This window comes from Bos mutus, chromosome 11 (genome assembly GCF_027580195.1).
Source record: "Bos mutus isolate GX-2022 chromosome 11, NWIPB_WYAK_1.1, whole genome shotgun sequence".
NCBI classification, from domain to species: domain Eukaryota; kingdom Metazoa; phylum Chordata; class Mammalia; order Artiodactyla; family Bovidae; genus Bos; species Bos mutus.
In genome coordinates this window covers 59501394-59524563 of record NC_091627.1, presented here as the reverse complement: position 1 = coordinate 59524563, position 23170 = coordinate 59501394, and the positions used below count along the sequence as shown (strand labels likewise).

The following is a 23170-nucleotide window of genomic DNA, read 5'->3' as shown; positions in this document are numbered from 1 at the left end:
GGACACCTGGAGAGGAGCTGCCTTGTGCTGAGTGGTGGAGAAAACCCGTGAGCTAGGAAGATTCCCATGCCCTCCTCCAGGGGATATTCCCAACCCAGGGATTGAACCCGCATCTCCTGCACTGTAGGGTGACCACAAGACTGTGTCTTATCCCTAGAGACCTGCCTACCAGTTCATCTCCCTGCTGTGTTCAGTTTACCTCTTATGGTAACTGACAGGATCCTCCTTAGGAAGGTTGCCAATGGACAGTTAAACCCAGAGAAAGAAAGAAGGAAACCAGACTAAACCAGACATGCTGTCTAGCATGCTCCAAGGAGATGCGAGAAGACTGAAGGAGATGCCTGACATCCCAGAAGGTCTTCACAAACCTCACTCCTCTCAGTCTTGTCCACGGAAACCCCAGAGCTACACACTTGTCCTGAAGAGCTGAAAACAGTACAGATGACCTGATCTGAAACTGTGAGATGCCCCAACTTACAACACACAGGAAAGAAACCAAGGGCCCCACTGTGGTCTCTGAGGGAAGCAAGATATCATTCCTCCTCTTGAGACATGGGCTGGATCTGCTGCGGTCAGTAACATGCATCCATATTCCATCAATATGTAAATTCCTGTATTAATTATTTCCTCCAGCAACAACTTAAATTGTCAATCTTTGTTGACTGTGCATGCATGCTTTAGTCATGTCCGACTCTATGTGACCCCATGAACTGTAGCCCACCAGGCTCCTCTGTCCATAGGGATTCTCTAGGCAAGAATACTGGAGTGGGTTGCCATGGCCTCCTCCAAGGGATCTTTCCAACCCAGGGATCAAACCCAGGTCTTGTACATTGTAGCCAAATTCTTTACCATCTGAGCCAAAATGTATATGTTGCCTTCATAATCCCAAGAGGACTAACCAATATTAACTCTACTTTTCAGTTATGCGGCTGGTGTTTTCATTTCAAAGATAATTTCCTGATTTTCCCCTGACCACCCACATGTTAGAAACGTATTTACAACTACAGCCAGGACCGCAGTGGGAGTTATGGAAAAGGTGTGTGATTTTTATTGGGCTTCTCTATTTAGCCACTGAATTCATGGTTTTGAGCTGACTTTGGCTTTTTAATTTTGAAAGCCCTGGGAATAACTTCTTAAAATCTGGAAAACTCTAGTGATGCATTCAAATATTTTTTGTGCTTCCTCTCACTACCTCTTCCTCTTTAGGACTTCAGTTATATACACAATAGATGACTTGAAGTTGTCATAGCTCATTTCATGCTCTGCTCATTTTATTGTATTTCTTCAATATCTTTTTCCCACTGTGCCCAATTTGGATATTTTCTATTGCTAAAGTCATTAATATTTTCTTCTATGGTACCTAATCTTGTCAGTTGAAACTGTTGGACTCTATTAAAGCCTTGCTTTTAAGCTTTATTAGGAAAGACCAAAATGGCATTTAATATAGGGGCAATTTTGCCCCACTACTAAAACAAAGCCTTTCAGAGTGTGCCATCTGATGCCTAATGAATTTTGAGCTTTACTGCTCCATCTAGTGTAAACAACTAATCTTCGCTCTTCAGGTTTCTCCTTTAATATAACTTCAGAGGAATTTTTCTATAATATCAGTAAATTACTCACATGTCTGTATCCATCAGTACATTGTTAAATATGGAGGGGAAACTCTATAGTTATCCTGGGTTCTCTCTGTGTATTGACAATTTATCACCTCAAACGCATCAGGGAATCAGATCAAAAAAGAAGATGCTCTGGGCCCAATGATATCACCAGATATCAAATGCAGAGATCTTCTAAAATTTCTGGCAGTTCCTTTGAATGCATCATGTCTGGTAGAACCTGTCTTAGATGAAAAAGTAGCAATAAAAGCATTGTATGAACACTGAAAATAGCAAAATAGCACTGTACTGAAAGAACACTAAACAGATTCAATGCCTTGACCTCCAGAGAGAAACACACTGTCCATAGACAAATTTGAGCTGCTCTCATCAGACTTGGGCATCTGGCAGACATTGCACCTGTGCTGTGTTATGGAGATTGGCCAGCCCTGCAGCTATGCCCAACTCTCTGCTAATTTGCATATTACTGGAGATCAATCCACTGCCCTGGAGACTTATTAATGCTCTGATCACATCTTGTGCAGAAATCAGTCCCAGTCAGGACTCAGAGTGAACATGAAGGCCCCCACTCAGCTCCTCAGTCTCCTGCTGCTCTGGCTCCTCCCAGGTAAGGATGAAGAGCTTTAGAATTAACTCTGCCTGTGTGATCAGTACTGCCTGATCCTACAGGATAGTCCTCTTGTATCATTAGTAATAACATGGAGATGTGTTTTTATGTTTCCAATCTCAGGTGCCAGATGTGACATCCAGGTGACCCAGTCTCCCTCCTACCTGTCTGCTTCTCTAGGAGACAGAGTCTCCATCACTTGCCAGGCCAATCAGAGCGTTAGCCACTACTTAAACTGGTATCAACAGAAACCAGGGGAAGCTCCTAAGCTCCTGATCTATTATGCAACCAGCCGGTACACCAGAGTCCCATCCCGATTCAGTGGCAGTGGATCTGGGACAGATTTCACCCTCACCATCAGCAGCCTGGAGGCTGACGATGCTGCAAATTATTACTGTCAACAGGATTATAGTACACCTCCCACAGTGTTACACACCCAAACACAAACCACCCAAGTGAGGAGATGTGTGCGACTGGGCTGCCCCAGCTGCTCTGGGTGCCTCCATCTGCTGAGAGCATTTTGGAGATGCACCCATGCTTTGAATGCCACTGGAAGGTCTGGTAGAAGGGGCAGGGAGCCTCCTCAGCACACTGACTCCTTGCTCCTCCTCAGTGTCAGCAGCATAGACATGACTCTTCCCCACCTGATTTAATAAAAGACAGATGATTATACCTGCAGAGTCTGGTTTGTGACACCAGTCAGAGTTCACTCAGCAAAAGAAAAGCCAGTCTACATCGCTCAGTCGTGTCCAACTCTTTTCGACCCCATGGACTGTAGCCTACCAGGATCCTCCCTCCATGGGATTCTCCAGGCAAGAGTACTCGAGTGGGTTGCCATTTTCCTTCTCCAGGGGATCTTCCCAACCCAGGGATCGAACCTGGGTCTCCTGCATTCCAGGCAGACGCTTTAACCTCTGAGCCATCAGGGACTCCATATTCCAGGCAGTGATTTTTTTAAATACATAAAAATGTTTGTTCCAATGCTATTCTCAACCATATGTAAAATAGATAGGCGGTGGGAATTTGCTGCGTGATGCAGGGAGTTCTAATCCGGGGCTCTGTGACAACCTATAGGGGTAGGATGGGCTGGGAGGTGGGAGGGAGATTCAAAAGGGAGGGTACATACATATACTTATGGCTGATTCATGTTGAGGTATGGCAGAAACCAACACAATATTGTAATTATCCTCCACTAAAAAATAAAAAGGAAAAGTACATGGAGTGTGAGTCTTAAATATAACCTTTCAAAGTCTGGGGAGTGTGATACTAGGTGAAGCAGTGGAAGAAATAAGTGATTCTCTAGTGCTCCAGGTGTGGGAATTGCCCTCCTTGGTGTGGGAATTGTAAGATTCAACATTGTCCATCAAGGGACCCAGAAGGATACTAACCCCACAGAGAACCAGGTAATAATAAGCGGACTTATTACCCAGCATAAGCGGTGAACCTGAAGAGCCGATGAACCTACTCTAACCCCACTCAGCTGTAGCCTGTGAACACCTGGAGAGTGTTTACCTAGGTAGATACCCATACATACCCTCACTTTTGATCCAGGAATAGCCCTTCTTGGTATTTACCAAAATTAGTTTAAAACTTAAATTCACCTACACATGGATTTAATAGCAGCTTTATTCATAGTTGCTCACATTTGGAAGTAATCAAGATGTTCTTCAGTAAATGAATGGGTAAATAAATTCTTGCACATTCAGACTATGGAATATCTTTGCTGTTTAGTCACTAAGTCATGTCTGACTCTTTTGTGACCCCATGGATTGTAGCCCACCAGGCTCCTTCTGTCCATAGGATTTCCCAGGCAAGAATACTGGAATGAGTTGCCATTTCCTTCTCCAAGGGATCTTCCCAACCCAGGGATAGAACCCATGTCTCCTGCATTGGCAGATAGGTTCTTTACCACTGAGCCACCAGGGAAGCTCATGGAATATTACTCAGCTCTGAAAAAGAAATAGCTATCAAGCCACAAAAGACATGGAGCAAACTTAAATGCATATTACTAAGTGAAAGACGTCTATCTAGAATGGCTACATATTACATGATTCCCACTATATGACATTCTTAATGGCTGGATTATGAAGATAATTAAAAGGTCAGTGGTTGCCAGAGATTGGGTACAGTAGAGGAGAAGGATAAATAGGCAGAGCACAGAGAGTTTCCAGGTTTATGAAAGTATTCTGTGTAATATTAAAATGATGAATGCGTTTCATTGAACATTTGTCCAAACCCATAGAATGTACACCAACAGTGTTCCCTCAGGTAAACTATGGGCTTCCAATGATCTTAATGTGTCAATATAGGTCCATCAAATGTAACAGAGGTGTCACTCTGGTGAGTGATGTTGTTAATAGGGGAAGCTGTACTTTGTGGGGGCATAAGCGGAATCCCCTTACCTTCCTGTTAGTTATTCAACATGTACATTTTAAACTTCATCTGTGTTGGTGGTATGGCAGTCATGTGTTCCTTTTCACTGCAGAATAATTCTCTTATATATGAACATATAAAAATTAATTTATTCATTCTTTAATTAAAGAGTTGTTTTTAGGTTGTATGAATCAAGTTATTTTTGGAATATTCTTTTCTTAATATTTATTTACTTATTTATTTGGCTGTGGAAGGCAGGATCTTTTGTTTCAGCAAATGGGTTTTCCTCTAGTTGCAGAACAAGGACTTTGTTGCTCTGTGGCCTCTGGGATCTTAGCTCCCTGACCAGGGATCAAACCTGCATCCCCTGCATTAGAAAGTGAACTCTTAACCACTGGATCACCAGAGAAGTCCCTGGAATATTCTTGCAATGTCTTTTGTGGAATTATACACTCATTTTCCTTGGGTACATTCCTAAGTGCAGAAGTGCCAAGTCATAGGATTAGGATGGGTTTGGTAAACACTGCAAAATAGTTTTCCAAAATGATGAGTGTATTAAAAAATCCTCCAGCCATGTATACAAGTTCCAATTGCTGCAGTCCTTTCCAATATTTGGTATTGCCAGACATTTTATAATATCTGTATTGATAAAAATGAAGTGGTATTGTATTGAAAATTTATATTTCCCTGATGACCAATCATGCTCAAAGACTCTTTATATGTCTGCATGCTTGCACGTCTGACTGAGTCAGACAGTCAGCCATGTCTGACTCTATGACCCCATGGACTGTAGCCCACCAAGCGCCTCTGTTCAAGCGATTCTCCAGGCAAGAATACTAGAGTGGGTAGCCATTTCATTCTCCAGGGGATCTTCCTGATCCAGGGATCAAAACTGAGTCTCCTGCATTGCAGACAGATTCTTTACCATCTGAGCCACCTGGGAATCCCTTTATATGTCTACATAGACATTTTTATGCTATTTATGTAGTATGAATTATATATAACACATAAAATATATATTTGAAGAACCTGCCTACACTGTGGGAGACCCGGGTTCAATCCTGGGTCAGGAAGATCCCCTAGAAATGGGAATGGCTACCCACTCCAATATTCTTGCCTGGAGAATCCCATGGACAGAGGAGCCTGGTGGGCTGCAGTCCATGGGGTCACAAAGAGTGGACACAACTGAGCAGCTAACACTTGCACTGGTTAATCTCTATTGTTCTTTTGTGTTTGCTTCATGAGTTTACATGTGTGTCCTGTTCAATAAATTTTGGCTACTTTTAGGGCCCAAAGATATTTTCCTAAACTTTCTTTTAGAAGCCTCAGTATTTTACCTCTCACATGAAAACTAACTCTAATTTATACTTTTGCCTAGTGTTAGATGAATCAGAATTTTATTTACATTTCCATATCTAATAGCTCCTCACCATTTATTGTGAAACAAAAATAAATAAGCAAAAAACTAGGAAATTATACCCCACTTTAATGGCACCCCCGTCCAGTACTCCTGCCTGGAAAATCCCATGGATGGAGGAGCCTGGAAGGCTGCAGTCCATGGGGTCGCCGAGGGTCGGACACGACTGAGCGACTTCACTCTGACTTCTCACTTTCATGCATTGGAGAAGGAAATGACAACCCACTCCAGTGTTCTTGCCTGGAGAATCCCAGGGATGGCGGAGCCTGGTGGGCTGCCGTCTATGGGGTCGCACAGAGTCGGACACGACTGAAGCGACTTAGCAATTAGTGCATCTGTTAGAAACCAAGTGATTGTGCATGTGGCTCTTTTTCTCTATTTTTAAGATTTTTAAACTCTTTATTGAATTTGTTATACTATTCCTTGTGTTTTATGTTTTAATTTTTTGGCCGGGAGGCACATGGGATCTTAGCTCCCTAATAAGGGATCAAACCCACACCCCCAGCATTGGAGGGTGAAGTCTTAACCACTGGACCATCTGGGAAGTCCCAGCTCTTCTTCCTGATTCTGTTCTGTCTCATTTGTCTGTTTATCTATCTATGTACCTAGGGCACACACTGTTGATCATTGTAGTTTTATAATAATCTAGAAGAATGATATTATAAGTCTACTGACTTTATTTTTATTCTTTAAGGTTTTCCTGGTTCTTTGAATTTCCAGACAAATTCTAGGATCATCTTTTCAACTTCAAAAAATCCTTTGTGGATTTTAGTTGGATTACATAGACTCTACATGTCAAATTTTCAGAAATAAAATCTTAAAAATATTGAATTTTCCAGTCTATGGACAAGGAAAAACTCAGGGTACTGACCCAGGCTCTGGACTTCAGAAAGAGTCACCGTAACCAGCCAGGACAGTTAATTCTCAATAGGTACTTAGCCTAGTATTAGCAGAACCCAATGTAGGTTCGTATGACCTTCATCAGGAGTGCATCCATCTCTAATTTCAGGCTTTATTCTGGTTCAGTAGATTGGTTTAAGACAAGTACCTTGCCCACAGTTAGAGGCCTGCAGGTTAGAGATACTACAGAGTCACCGGCCTTGGACCACCCTCACATAGTGCACAGGTCAGGAATAATCCTCTTTTGCTATCTGCTGACCCTTGAGTTCAGACCGCACCTGTTGCTTTCTATGCTCCCACAACTATCCTTGGAGTTACTGTGATGGAGTTCAGGAAAGCAGGGTTGAATTTCATGGAATATGATTAAAACTCATTTTATTCTGATTTCAATATTCAGTACATGATAGTAAATGACAAGTCAGGAAAGTTCCCAAAAAAATGAATCCAGAGCTCTATAGCATTTTTTTATTCACTTGCAAATAGTAAGAGGGCCATATACTTTGTTTCCTTCTTGGTGATGGTGTTGCCAAAAGCAACACCAAAGTCGGTCCGGCTGCTTGCCGCTCAAAAGCCAATAAACAGTCAGGTTGGTGGAAAGGAACGTTTGATTTATTTCAGATGTTGGCATCTGGTAGGGGGAGGGTGGCAGACACCTGTCCAAAGGCTGACTCCCCACCACCACTGGCAACCAGTAGGGCGAGAGCTTTTGTAGACAGAAGGAAGGGGCTACATGCAGAAGCAGCACGGTCAGCTCTGACAGTCATCTTCACGTTGGTCACTGATGGTTGACCAGCTTGGTTGTTTTAGGTACAGTTAATCTTCAGTTCCAGGCTCCATTCATTCCCATTTCTTTGAGGCCAGTTCTCTGAATTGTGGCAGCTCATGTCCTGGGTACAGTCTGATCATCATGTAGTTACCTTCTCCACCTGGTGTTCTAGTATCTATAAGACGGCTCACAGGATACAGCTGAGATATGGCTATTATCTATAGCTCTTGAGAAATAGCTAAAGGTCCTTGACTATGCTTGCTGCTGCTGCTAAGTTGCTTCAGTCGTGTCCGACTCTGTGCGACCCCATAGACGGCAGCCCACCAGGCTCCCCCGTCCCTGGGATTCTCCAGGCAAGAACACCGGAGTGGGTTACCATTTCCTTCTCCAATGCATGAAAGTGAGAAGTCAAAGTGAAGTCACTCAGTCGTGTCCGACTCTTAGCGACCCCATGGACTGCAGCCCACCAGGCTCCTCCATCCATGGGATTTTCCACTCAGGAGTACTGGAGTGGGGTGTCATTGCCCCATTGCCTTCTCCGTGACTATGCTTAATGACTACATTGTTATTTGGTCTCCTTTGATTGTTTTCCTTTGTTTTCATATGTTCTCACTTCTCTGATTAAACTCTTTCTTTGACTAAAGTTTTCCACAGACAAAAGGTAGGCAGAGGACATGAGGGGAGCCCAAGGATCCTAGGGTACTACTCCATTTCAACAGTGCGACTATATGACCTGTTTATTCTTTTAGGTATGAGACGATTTGCCCTGTTTAAATTTAATAGTGTGGAAAGTGCTGTGACAGAACATTCTCCTTCAAAAAATGTGATCACTACTCAAGCACTCTTCCCAAACAATGCAGAATTTTCCTGCTCCTCACAGATATAACTCACATAAGTAATGCAAATCTCTACTTCAAAGCCAAGACGATGGTATCCTCCAAAACTCAGTGGGGGTAGATAACTTTTTAATGTGAAATTACTTTTAATTTTAAAAAACCTATTTAACAAGTATTCATAATTCTTAAGGAAATTCCCTGGGGGTGCAGGAATTAGGACTCTGTGCTTTTACTGCTGAGGGTGCAGGTTCAATCCCTGGTTGGGGAACTAAGATCCTGCAAGCCACAAGGTGCAGCCAAAAAATAACAGTAATAATTCCTAAATACAAAATAATCCAATAACTCTTCCAGGATTGAGTCTGATTTATTGTGTCTCCTCTGTCATAGAAATAAATGGCACCTAATTAAACCTATAAACCCACTAGTCCCCTATCCTTCTAACCAGTACCTGAGGTTCCAACATTTCCTCCCAATACTCAAGTCCACCTCCCAGGTCCATCTAGCATGTCACTCAAAGCAATACCATGCCAAGAAAGACATTTAGAATAGAATGAACTCTGGAGGAGTCAGAGATTCCTGGACCATCCTCTGTACATCTGTAAAGAAACTGTGAGTACGAGGAAGAGAACAACTTGTAAATCTTTCAGCTATTTTTTCTCCTATTTTATTCCATAATTACAACAGCAGCAACAACCTTCTGCTTCGACTGCTTGATCTTAATAAGTTTCCTCTGCTTTTTCCCTCAAACTAACAGGAATAATACTGAACCTCTTAGTCATAATAAGGAAACTGGAAAAATCCAGTGTAGCACAGGGATTCCATAAGTCATCAATGCTAAAATATTTGAGTCACCAGTACACACATATAGACCATATATGTTTAACATAAATGAAAAATAAACCCATGAAGCAGTAATTCTCATTAATATACACAACATGCACAGGGATCCTCTTTCTATTTTAGCTCATTTTATTTTATTTTATTATTCTAGTTTATATCATTAAAAAATTGCTCACTGCCCACTAAATTAATTTTTTGATCCATGATTGAATAAAACACTCCACATTACAAAATACCATTCTCAAGCATATGCTTCTTTTTTTTATAGTTGAATTATGTGTTTTTTTTTCCTTAGACTTACTCTTTATTTATTTTTTTATTCTTATGCTTCTTAGTATTGAAAATAAGGTCCAAAACACTTGAAAAAATACCCTAGAGTAGGCCCCAAACTGATAATAGTAGTTTTCCTTATTCTATGTCATGGGCTAAGTTTTGGAGACAAAGTGAAACGATTTTAAAAATTGAATAAGGATTATATAAGAAAGAGAACAGCAATGTGACATTCTAGTCTTTCACAGGACAAAATATAATGGGCAGTGGGAGAAAACACACTGAAAGAGTCTGAAGGGCCATGACTGTAGATCTATGGGCTTCAGAACTGATGGATAAATTAAGATTAAGAGACTTGTGAACCTGTTGGATAAAAGATGACGCTGAACCCTGGCTGTGGGTGAAATATAGTTATGTATAGAAATATACTGTAAAGTATCTACTACTGTTTTCACAATTTCACAAGTATGGAAACTGAGGTAAAAAGAGTTCAAAAATTTGATTGATATCATACAACCAAGTAAGTTATGGAGCTCCAATCCAACTGAGATGGTTTGCCTTCAAGGTTCAGTGTGTTAACCACTGTGGCTGTGGATAAAGCTCTAATTTCTGAATGTACAGAGATTGTCTTACAATTTGGAATAACATCAATAAAGCAGTGTTTTGAGAGAGACAAAAGAAGAGAAAGCAAAGGATTTCTACTTGGCAATGGAGTTACGGTGGTGTGGTTAAGGTTGGGGTCCTCAGCTATTCAGTTAATCTCTGCTTATACCACACTTTTGTTGTTCTCTGCTAGTTTAACCTATGTGTCAATTTTTGGTTTCTGTCTCACTGCATCCCTCAGTTCCCCTGGAAGGTATTGTGAGGACAGGGTGATGGCTGCACAGGAAAGTTGATCCTTAAGGTCTCAGTTCTGATTGGATCTAAGCGTCACTCCATTTAGTAATCTCACAGGACGTGGTGTCCACTAGATGCTTACAGAAGGAGTGGACACTTTTCTGTATTCTCTACATCAAGTATATCGTGGTTTTATGTCACTATTTATGGGGAGATTTAAATTGCTTCTTTAAACCATATTGAATGCATACAGTCTAAAGGCTGGGAGCAGTGCCTCTGGTCCTCACTCTGCTCTCTGGCTCCACACAAGGCAAAGAAGCCTGTGTCTTTTAGGGTTTTGCGAAGGTGTCTTCATTACACAGCTCTTTCTCCTCTTCCCCAGCACTCTCTCTCCATCCATTCCAGGAAGAAATAGAAAATATAAACAGACCAGTCACAAGCAATGAAATTGAATCTGTGTTAAAAATCTTCCAATGAACCAAAGTCCAGACCCAAATGGCTTCACAGATTAATTCTATCAAAATTTAGAGAAGATATAGCACTTATCCTTTTCAAACTCTGCCAAAAATGCCAGAGAGTGAAATACTCCCAAACTCATTCTAAGAAGCAGCATCTTCTTGATACCAAAAGCAGCAAAGATTTCACAAACAAGAAAATTACAGGCCAATATCACTGATGAACATAGAGTGGAAAATCCTCAACAAAATACTAGCAAACTGAATCCAACAACACATTAAAAGGATCATACACCACAATCCAGTGGAATTTATCTCAGGGATGCAAAGATTCTTCAATATATGCAAATTAATCAATGTGATTCTCCATTCATTCTCTAATCCACAAGTTCTCACACTTTTTAGCCTGAAAATGAATGAGTGCTCCTTCTTTGAATCTGATAATCAAGTATTCCATGATTTGTGAAATAGTAATTCTATAATGTTAAATCAATTCTCATTTACTTCTCCAGGAAAGATTTTCTTCGTATTGTTTATAACAGATTTCCACATGACCTGACCATACCTCCACCAGATCCCTGGGGAGAGCAGTAATTTCAAAATGCTTGACTGCTGGTGCCTGAAACTGCTGGAGGTGACACTTCGGATAAGGAGGGACTAATCTCATTGACTAAATTTTTATCATGACCAGTAGATATTACAAAACAGTGACAGATTTAAAGTGCCAAAAAAAAAAAAAAGGCAACAAGAATTTTATAATGAAACTATTTTTTGAAAACAAAGAAATGTAAAAATATCCCCTAATAAACAAAAGTGAAGAGAAGTCATTGCTAGCAGGTATGCCTATAAAAACTACAAAAGAAAACCCTTCAGATCAACTGACTCAAATCCACAGGAAGGAATAACAAAGGTAAAGAAGATAGAAACAAAAAATGCTTGCTTCAATTTACATAATGTTCAAGTCCAGGAAAAATCAAACTATTGTGACAGATGTGACAATAACAACTACCTTGTTGCACTAGGAGGAGTTATTATTGACCCAAAAGCTCCTTGAGAGAGGTGTTTGGAAACGATCTGGTCAGTGAACTTATATAAACTTGACTCAGTTGCACAAATAAGATTTCTGCCATTTACCCTGCATTTGTTTTAATCTCAATTTTTAAAAAAGTACAAACCGAGTACAAAAAAGTACAAACATTTATTTCATGTTTTAAATAAAAAACATGAAAAGAGAATAAGCATTACTGAATATTTATGAAACTTAAGCTTATTAAGGAGAAGGCAATGGCAACCCACTCCGGTACTCTTGCCTGTAAAATCCCATGGACGGAGGAGCCTGGAAGGCTGCAGTCCGTGGGGTCCCTAGGAGTCGGACATGACTGAACGACTTCACTTTCCCTTTTCACTTTTATGCACTGGAGAAGGAAATGGCAACCCACTCCAGTGTTCTTGCCTGGAGAATTCCAGAGACGGCAGAGCCTGGTGGGCTGCCGTCTATGGGGTCTCACAGAGTCGGACACGACTGAAGCGACTTAGCAGCAGCAGCAGCAAGCTTATTAAAGAGAAGTGTAAATGTAACTGGAAAAGTACTAAAGAAATAGAAAACTGGCTGAGGAAATGAAGGAAACATTTAATTACATCTCTTTCCCATTGGGAAGCATTGATTTTATCTCTGTTGGTTTTCCCTCAAACATAGACATTTTATATTTCTCTGCCCTCTCTCGAGAGCCCCTTATCCTCCCATTGGCACTCTCCATGTGACTGCACCCACCAGGGCATTTGCATTTTGGTCCCTAAGAAAGGCCTCAGATAAAACACTTCAGGTGAGAACTTTAAGTCTGACATAAAAGATCAGCTCTAGTCTTGCTTTGACTTATCATGACTCATCAGATGAACTCTCAAAATGAAGTTCTGCTCAGCTCCTGGGGCTCCTCCTGCTCTGGGTCCCAGGTGAGGATGGAGTGGGGATGAGAAAGAGGATAGGGGGTGAGTTCTGGGGCCACCACTGCCCTCCATGTCTGTTTTGTCCAGGAGTTGGAGGCATATGTTTTATCCTTTGGGAAGAGATATGTGATGTTTAGGTCTATGAGTCTGAGGAACATTCTAGAAAGAAAAAGGACCTATCCTCTGGTGAAGACTGTGACACAGAAAGAGGGGGATGTTGTAGGTGACTTGCAGAGAGCCCTCGGTGCATCACAAATCTTATGCTCTTTTTCAAAATTGAATATATTGGGATAGAAACCAAAATCACAAAATGTTGCTTAACTTGAAATAAATAACAGAAGGAGAGAATATGGCCATGAGAAAACAGAAAAATCAGGCATGTAAAGATAATATTTCCATAAACAGAGTGGCTTCCCTTGTGGCGCTAGTGGTAAAGAATCTACCTGTCAATGCAGGAGATATAAAAGACATGGGTTTGATCCCTGGGTTGGGAAGATCCCCCAGAGAAGAGAATGGCAACCCACTCCACTATTCTTGCCTGGGAAATCCCACGGACATAGGAGCCTGGCAGGGTCATAAGGAGTCAGACATGACTGAGCAACTAACATACTTTTTTCCCCACCAACTCAGATAATAAAGACATTTACAAAACCTTCCCTGAGCTCCCTTTAAACTAGAATATTTATCAGTGAATTTTTCTTATAGCCAATAACAGGTGCAGTTACTTAGGAAAGATGACCCACTTCATTCATACGTCTCAGGGCTCAGGAATCCAGTCCAGTGACCTGCAGGTGGGGAGCTCCCTCTGAGGGATGGCTTTATCTCAGTTATCACCCAAGGAGAAACTCTCACTTTTCATCAGAAAGAACCTCCGTTTGGACCTGTCATGACACAATCCTATGTCTGTCTCTAATCTTGGCCAAAGCAACGTGGACTTGTACTATTTGGGCTGACAAAGTCTATAGATCAAAGTCTAAAAAACATGTGGTGCTGGAGAAGACGCTTGAGAGTCCCTTGCTGCTGCTGCTGCTGCTAAGTCGCTTCAGTAGTGTCCGACTCTGTGCGACCCCAGAGACGGCAGCCCACCAGGCTCCCCCGTCCTTGGGATTCTCCAGACAAGAATACTGGAGTGAATTGCCATTTCCTTCTCCAATGCATGAAAGTGAAAAGTGAAAGTGAAGTCACTCAGTCATGTCTGACTCTTAGTGACCCCACGGACTACAGCCTACCAGGCTCCTCCATCCATGGGATTTTCCAGGCAAGAGTACTGGAGTGGGGTGCCATTGCCTTCGGAAAATCAAACCATTCAATCCTAAGGGAAATCAACCCTGAATATTCACTGGAAGGACTGAAGCTGAAGCTCCAATATTTTGGCCACCTGATGTGAAGAGCTGACTCATTGGAAAAGACCCTGATGCTAGGAAAGATTGAAGGCAAAAAGAGAAGAGGACAGCAGAGGATGAGATGGTTAGATAGCATCACCAACTCAATGGACATGAGTTTGAGTAAACTCCGGGAGATAGTGGAGGACATGGAAGCCTGGCATGCTTCAGTCTGTGGGGTTGCAAAGAGCCAGACACGACTGAGCAACTGAACAACAATGACTACAAAATATGTAACCATATCACACTGTCCACCCCACAAATTCTAACTCCACGATAACACACTCAAATGATTCTACCAACAACACTATCTGATAACATGTAGGAAGCAGAGGTTCTTTTTTAGAATTAAGGATATTATGTTCTCTGTGTACAGGCTCTTTAAGAAAATTTCAAAGCCTTTTTCTGACAAAGAAATAATTTTTATAAGCATTTACTTGTTCTGTGTATTTCAAGGCAACAGATGGTAAAATAAAACATCAATCAGAATTTAAAACTTTATGTTAATTTGACAGAAAATAGCAATACTATATGAAATTCAAGCTAAAGAATACTTTGTAAAAGTAGCCTTTTAAAGAGTTGATTTGGGACTTCTCTGGTGGTACAGTGGATAAAAATATGCCTGCCAAAACAAGGGACATGGGCATGGGTTTGATCCCTGGTCCTGGAAGATTCCATAGGGCCCAGGATAGCTAAGCCCATGAGCCACAACTCCTGAAGCCCGTGTGCCTAGATCCTGTGCTCCTCAACAAGAGAAGCCACCACAATGAGAAACTCACGCACTGCAATGAAGAGCATCCCCCACCCATCGCAACTAGAGAAAGCCCACATGCACCAACGAAGATCCAACACAACCAAAAATTAATTAAAAAAAAAAAAGAATTGATTTACAACAGAAGAAAATACAGCCTTATTTCCACTCTTATTTTTTCACTATAGAAGTTTCCGTATTAGGTAATGAGTGACTAGGTTCCCAGGCCTGCCATAACCAAGTATCACAAACATAGAGACCTAAAACAATACAAATTTATTCCCTCATAGCTCCAGAGGCAGAAAGTTTAAAATTAATACCCCTGAGGGGTTCTGATCCAGCACTGTTTTCTACAGTGACCATATTTTCTTTTCACTTTTTTAAAAATTGGAGTATAATTGCTTTACAATATTGTGTTTGTTTCTGCTGTACAATGAAGTAAGTCAGCTGTAAGTTCAGTTGCTCAGTCGTGTCCAACTCTTTGAGACCCCACAGACTGCAACACACTGGGCTTCCCTGTCCATCACCAATTCGTGGAGCTTGCTCAAATTCATATCCGTAGAGTCAGTGATGCCATCCAACCATCTCATCCTCTGTCATCCCTTTCTCCTCCCGCCTTCAATCTTTCCCAGCATCAGGGTCTTTTCCAATGATCAGCTATATAAATACATATATACCCTCCCTCGTCGACCACCCTCCCCTTCATCCGATATCCCACCCCTCTAGGTCATCACAGAGCATTGAGCTGGGCTCCCTGTGCTATACAACAACTCCCCACTAGCTGTTTTACACATGGTGGTGTATATATGTCAATGCTACTCTCAGTTCATCCCATACTCCCCTTCCCTGGCCCTGTGTCCACATGTCCCTACTCTACATCTGTGTCTCTATTCCTGTCCTGCAAATAGGTTCACCAGTACTGTTTTTCTAGATTCCATATACATGCATTGACATATGACATTTGTCATTTTCTTTCTGACTTACTTCACTGTATGACAGACTCTAGGCCCATCCACATACAGTGATCATCTTTGACGAAAGCCCAGGAAAATGTCAGTCATAGGTACAGAACACTGAGACATTAAAAGAGTAGATTTGTTCTCATTATAACATACAGAATTTCCTTTTAAACTGTAGATTCAAGACTATGGCCAACCAAATACATGATGAGAAAAAGTTGATATGAAAAGAATTTATAACCATTCAGAAAAAAGATAATATACTTATATGAAAATATTCCTTGTTCATTCTCTCCTACTATTCCAAGGAAATTTTTCTCTTAAGAAATCCTTTGATTAATCTGGTATATTTATTCAAAATGTGATAGTCACCAGTCTATAACAACTGGTTCCCAAGTATTTCACATTCACTGCCTGAGGCACGAAATTCTGTTTTCTTGTCTTTTGCCTTAAATAGGGACTATAAGCTTTTTAGTCAGAAGAACGAGATTTTTCTAGCCGGATAAATTTCTTTTGACCCAAGTCACTTGAATGCTTTGTAAACTTTAATTCACTAGGTACTGGAGAAAGACAGTTTCTAATACTTGGCTCTAAAATTCTTAAACAGTTAACCAGGTGATAGAACATGACAGATTACTCAAGGTAACTAAAGTCCATGATGTTTTGGGGAGAAAACTTGAAGATCAATACTAATGGGGATGAAAGCTGTTTCCTTCTATCAATTAGCTAGGAGAAAACCAAGCAAGATGCCCATTCACCTCCCAAAGACTGATTTGCACATACATCTCCACATTGTCAGGGTCTCTAATGCTTTCTTAGAGAGGCAAGACATCTACACTGGGTAAAGTAGGCATCCTTAAGCCAGTGCCCCTTAGGTTTTTAGATCACAGTCACACATATATATACGGGCTTCCCTGGTGGCTCAGATGGTAAAGAATCTGCCTGCAACGCGGGAGACCTGGGTTCTATCCCTGGGTTGGGAAGATCCCCTGGAGTAGGGCATGACAACCCACTCCAGTATTCTTGCCTGGAGAATCCCCATGGACAGAGGAGCCTGGCGGGCTACAGTCCATGGGGTTGCACAGAGTCAGACACAACTGAGCAAACAAGCACAGCACAGCACACACATATACACAACATAGGTATAATACATATTTTAAAAACCCACAAAACAGACTTACCATAAGACCATATCACATATTCGTTTTCCATTCTATTCTATTTTATTCCATTATTCTAGCTATTGTCATTAAACTATCTGGTCATGACACTCTGAATATGGGGTCCCCAAACCCCAGGCAATGGAATGCTACCAGTCCAAGGCCTGATAGGAATTGGGCCACACAGCAGGAGGCGAGGGGGGATGGGCAAGTGAGCAAAGCCTCATCTATGTTTACAACTGCTCCTCATTGCTCACCTTACTGCCTGAGGTCCATCTCCTGTCAGATCAGCGGCATTAGATTCTCATAAGAGCGCAAACCCTACTGCACTCGAGTCATCCCCAAACTATTCCCCCTCCCCCGTCCGTGGAAAAATTTTCTTCCATGAAACCAGTCCCTAGTGGCAAAAAGGTTGTGGACTGCTGCTCTAAATTAAATGATTTCTTGGCCCGTGAACAGATAAAATCCTCCATTTTAAAATACGGCCCTAGGGAATAGGTTTCTAAGCATGACATGTTACAAAGGCCCTGCATTAAAAAGCCTGAAGAAACTACTGGAACAAACTCAAAAGTCACAGCAGGACTTTCTCCTTATTGTAAATCATGAGGCCAGTGTTAGAGAAATGCAGAAAAGATTAAAAAGGATCTATCAAGTTAGAACCAATATTTCACACCCATCTCGAGAGCTTGATAGCTCATATAATACACAATAGGTTCAAATTAAAATTTAAGTCTTAGAGTTATAAAAATATAACTATTTTTCTTACTAAATTTTTACAAAAAGACCTTCCTATTGTAATTAGATTTTAGACCCTCAGTACAGATAAGTACCACAAAATGTAGAGATGATTTTATCTTACAAATACCAGACAGAAAACCCTTGGGACTGAATGTGGATCCATGATGTGAGCACCCAGGAGGCCCTGAGCCCCACAGCAGCACTGGCTCTGCAGCTGTAAGGACAAAACTGCTTAACCCCTCATGATTTGCATGCTTTCTCCAGAGTCCATTTCTGCTCTTCAGAAGCCTCATAAATAGTGATTTTGAGGCAAGTGATTTTCAGGCAAGTGAATCTAAGTGATTCTGGGCAAGAAAAAAGAAGCTCAGGCAGAACCTGGATGAAACATGGGTGTCCTGACTCAACTCTCCTGCTTTCTGTTCTTCTGGCTCCCGGGTGAGAAGGGGAATGCAGGGGATACACCCTGGAGATGATGGGAATTCTTCCCTGCTAACTGGGAAATCCTGCCCAGGGTTTCTGTGGATCTCTGACCCCAATCCCTTCTTAGAGACCCCAGTGCAGTTAAACTCTGCTGGGAGGCAAGAGGCATGGGATTTGTCAACCATGGTGACTTTGTGCTTTGCTTCCTTCTCAGCTGCCAGTGGGGAGGCTGTGCTCTACCAGACTCCAGCCTACATCGCTGCATCCCTAGGAGAGAGCATCTCCATCACTTGCAGAGCCAATCAAAGCATTAGTGATTACTTAAGCTGGTATAAGCAGAAACCTGGCCAGGCTCCTATGATTCTCATCTATGATGCTGATAATCGTTTTAATGGTGTCCCAGAGAGGTTCACTGCGACTCAATCTGAGACAGAATTTGTTTTCACAATCAGCCAAGTAGAGGCTGATGATGCTGCCATGTATTACTGCCAGCAGGATTATGCACTTCCTCCCACGGTGTTACAGCCCCAAACATGAACAATCCTCCCAGGCCAGTTATGTGCTGAGGGTTGGTGGTTACAGCAGCTGCACTGTGCTGTGTGCTCTGTTCAGAGCTGCAGGGTTTACTTTGAGGAAGGGTTTGCAGAGTGAAAGGATAATCCTTGCGAGGGACTTCAGTCCTTTGAAAGCTTCCTTTCTGGACAACACAAAACCCTCCAACCTCTATTTAATTTATTCTAAAAAGAGATTTCCATTTCAGGCCTGCAGAGGAGTTTGTCCACAACACGGTCTTTTCACGGTGTGTAAAAAGTTTATTGTTATTACCTTTTATTGAGGTATAGTTGTGTAATATGTGTTTCCAGTGCACAACATAGATTCACAATTTTTTAAAGTTATATTCATTTATGTGAAAGTCTCTCAGTCGTGTCTGATCCCTTGTGACCCCATGAACTGTAGCCCGCCAGGCTCCTCTGTCCATGAAATTCTCCAGGCAAGAATACGGGAGTGGGTTGCCATGCCCTTCTCCATGGGTCTTCCAGACACAGAGATTGAACCTGAGTCTCCTGCTTTGCAGGCAGATTCTTTACAGTCTGAACCACCAGGGAAGTTCCACATTCATTTATAGTTATTATAAAATATTGGCTATTTTTCCTGTGTTGCACAATATATCCTTATAACTTACTTTTTTAAGTTTTTATTTTGGATTGGGGAATAACCAGTTAACAATGTTGTGATAGTTTCAGGTGAACAGCGAAGAAACTCAGCCATACATATACACGTATCCATTCTCCCCCAAAATCCCCTCCCATCCAGGCTGCCACATAACATTAAGCAGAGTTCCATCGTGGCACAGTCTTTGAATCTCTTCTCTGAAAAGCACTCTGAGAAGTATTTTTAAAGACAGAAAACTGGGACGACCCAGAGGGATGGTATGGGGAGGGAGGAGGGAGGAGGGTTCAGGATGGGGAACACATGTATACCCGTGGCAGATTCATTTTGATATTTGGCAAAACTAATACAATTATGTAAAGTTTAAAAATAAAATAAAATTAATTATAAATTAAAAAAATAAATAAATAAAGACAGAAAACTAGACCAACAAAAAGAACCCATATTCAAGGAATATGACTATTTCTACTACTATTACTATTACAAATTCAAGGAAATATGCCTATTTATACTACTGATATTTTTACTAATACTACTACTACTAAAAATAATATACACAAACAATAACTACATGGCCAATTGCCATTTAAGAAGTCTTCAGTCAGTTCAGTCGCTCAGTTGTGTCTGACTCTTTGCAACCCCAAGGACTGCAGCAAGCCAGGCCTCCCTGTCTATCACCAACTCCTGGAGTTTACTCAGACTCATGTCCTTTGAGTTGGTGATGCCATCCAACCATCTCATCCTCTGCTGTCCCCTTCTCCTCCCGCCTTCAATCTTTCCCAGCATCAGGGTCTTTTCCAATGAGTCAGCTCTTCACATCAGGTGGCCATAGTATTTGAGTTTCAGCTTCAGCATCAGTTTTTCCATTGAATATTCAGTACTGATTTCCTTTAGGATGGACTTGTTGGATCTCCTTGCAGTCCAAGGGACTCTCAAGAGTCTTCTCCAATACCACAGTTCAAAACCATCAATTCTTTGGTGCTCAGCTTTCTTTATAGTCCAACTCTCACATCTATACATGACTATTGGAAAAACCATAGCTTTGACTAGACCAAATTTGTGGGCAAAGTAATGTCTCTGCTTTTTAATATGCTATCTAGGTTGGTCATGGCTTTTCTTCCAAGGAGCAAGTGTCTTAATTTCATGGCTGCAGTCACCATCTGCAGTGATTTTGTACTGATCCAAGAAAATAAAGTCTGTCACTGTTTCCACTGTTTCCCCATCTATTTCCCCATCTAGATGCCATGATCTTCATTTTTTGAATGTTGAGTTTTAAGCCAACTTTTTCACTCTCCTCTTTCACTTTCATCAAGAGGCTCTTTAGTTCTTCTTTGCTTTCTGCCATAAGGATGGTGTCATCTGCATGTCTGAGGTTATTGATATTTCTCCCAGCAATCTTGATTCCAGCTTGTGCTTCATCCAGCCTGGCATTTCTCATGATGCACTCTGCGTATAAGTTAAATAAGCAGGGTGACAATATACAGCCTTAACATACTTCTTTCCCTATTTGGAACCAGTCTGTTGTTACATGTCTAGTTCTAACTGTTGCCTCCAGACCTGCATACAGATTTCTCAAGAGGCAGTTCAGATGGTCTGTTATTCCCATCTCTTGAATTTTCCACAGTTTGTGGTGATCCACACAGTCAAAGGCTTGGGCATAGTCAATAAAGCAGAAATAAAAGATTTTCTAGAACTCTCTTGTTTTTTTGATGATCCAACGAATTTTGGCAATTGACCTCTGGTTCCTTTGCCTTTTGTAAATCCAGCTTGAACTACTGGAAGTTCATGGTTCACGTACTGTTGAAGCCTGCTTGGAGAATTTTGAGCATTACTTTGCTAGCATGTGAGATGAGTACAATTGTGCAGTAGTTTGAGCATTCTTTGGCATTGCCTTTCTTTGGAACTGGAATGAAAACTGACCTTTTCCAGTCTTGTGACCACTGCTGAGTTTTCCAAATTTGTTGGCATATTTAGTGCAGCACTTTCACAGCATCATCTTTTAGGATTTGAAATAGCTCAACTGGAATTCCATCACTGCCACTAGCTTTGTTCAGAGTGATGCTTCCTAAGGCCCACTTGGCTTTGCATTCCAGGATGTCTGGCTCTAGGTGAGTGATCATACCATCATGATTATTTGGGTCATGAAGATCTCTTTTGTATATTTCTTCTTTGTATTCTTGCCACCTCTTCTTAATATCTTCTGCTTCTGTTAGGTCCATACCATTTCTGTCCTTTATTGAGCCCACCTTTGCATGAAATGTTCCCTTGGTATCTCTAATTTTCTTGAAGAGATCTCTAGTCTTTTCCATTCTATTGTTTTTCCCTGTTTCTTTGCTTTGATCACTGAGAAAGTGTTTCTTATCTCTCCTTGCTATTCTTAGGAACTCTGCATTCAAATGGGTGTATCTTTCCTTTTCTCCATCAGGAAGCTCCCATAAGCCTCTTAACTTTCTCCAACAGAGGGCAGACAGACTGAAAATCACAATCACAGAAAACTAACTAATCTGATCACATGGACCACAGCCTTGGAACTCAATGAAACTATGAGCCATGCCGTGTAGGGCCACCCAAGACAGACAGGTCATGGTGGTGAGTTCTGACAAAACATGGTCCACTGTAGAAGGGAATGGCAAACCACTTCAGTATTCTTGCCTTGAGAACCCCATGAACAGTATGAAAAGGCAAAAAGATAGGACACGGAAAGATGAACTCCCCAGGTTGGTAGGCACCCAGTATGCTGCTGGAGATCAGTGGAGAAATAACTCCAGAAAGACTGATGAGACGAACCAAAGCAAAAACAATACCCAGTTGTGGATATAACTGGTGATGGAAGTAAAGTCCAATGCTGTAAAGAGCAATATTGCATAGGAACCTGGAATGTTATGTCCATGAATCAAGGCAAATTGGAAGTGGTCAAACAAGAGATGGCAAGAGTGAACGTCAACATTTTAGGAATCAGCGAGCTAAAATGGACTGGAATGGGTGAATTTAATTCAGATGACCATTATATCTACTACTGTGGGCAAGAATCCCTTAGAAGAAATGGCGTACCCATGACGGTCAGCAAGAGTCCGAAATGCAGTACTTGGATGCAATCTCAAAAACAACAGAATGATCTCTGTTCATTTCCAAGGCAAATCATTCAGTATCACAGTAATGCAAGTCTATGCCCCGACCAGTAATGCTGAAGAAGCTGAAGTTGAACGGTTCTATAAAGACCTACAAAACCTTCTAAAACTAACAACCACAAAAGATGTTCTTTTCATTATAGGGGACAGGAATGCAAAAGTAGGAAGTCAAGAAATACCTGAAATAGCAGGCAAATTTGGCCTTAGAGTACAGAATGAAGCAGGGTAATAGAGTTTTGCCAAGAGAATGCACTGGTCATAGCAAACACCCTCTTCCAACAACACAAGAGAAAACTCTACACATGGACATCACAGAATGGTCAATATCAAAATCAGATCAGTTGTATTCCTTGCAGCCAAAGATGGAGAACCTCTATGCTGCTGCTGCTGCTGCTAAGTCGCTTCAGTCGTGTCCAACTCTGTGCGACCCCATAGACGGCAGCCCACCAGGCTCCCCGATCCCTGGGATTCTCCAGGCAAGAACACTGGAGTGAGTTGCCATTTTCTGGAGAACCTTATACAGTCAGCAAAAACAAGACTGGGAGCTGACTGTGGCTCAGATCATGAACTCCTTATTGCCAAATTCAGACTTAAATTGAAG

The 23170-nt window shown here is 41.5% G+C and overlaps 1 protein-coding gene and 1 non-coding gene across 4 annotated transcripts in view; one reads left to right on the top strand and one right to left on the bottom strand.

The window, feature by feature from the left end:
- Window positions 1–965: 965 nt before the first annotated feature.
- Window positions 966–23170, top strand: part of LOC102278574 (immunoglobulin kappa light chain-like) — a 40612-nt gene continuing 18407 nt past the window's right edge. For 2 of the 3 annotated variants that reach the window (XM_070380150.1, XM_070380151.1), the window contains exons 1-3: window positions 966–1036; window positions 2141–2223; window positions 2347–2642. In XM_070380150.1, coding sequence (XP_070236251.1) covers window positions 981–1036; window positions 2141–2223; window positions 2347–2642 — 435 coding nt within the window. In that variant the 5' untranslated portion in view covers window positions 966–980. Of the gene's footprint in view, window positions 1037–2140; window positions 2224–2346; window positions 2643–18164; window positions 18287–18485; window positions 18782–23170 lie in introns of those variants that run through there. The other variant, XM_070380152.1, reaches the window with a different exon arrangement.
- On the bottom strand, window positions 3081–3152 carry TRNAS-GGA (transfer RNA serine (anticodon GGA)). The gene has a single exon. It is a non-coding gene; the product is annotated as a tRNA-Ser (tRNA).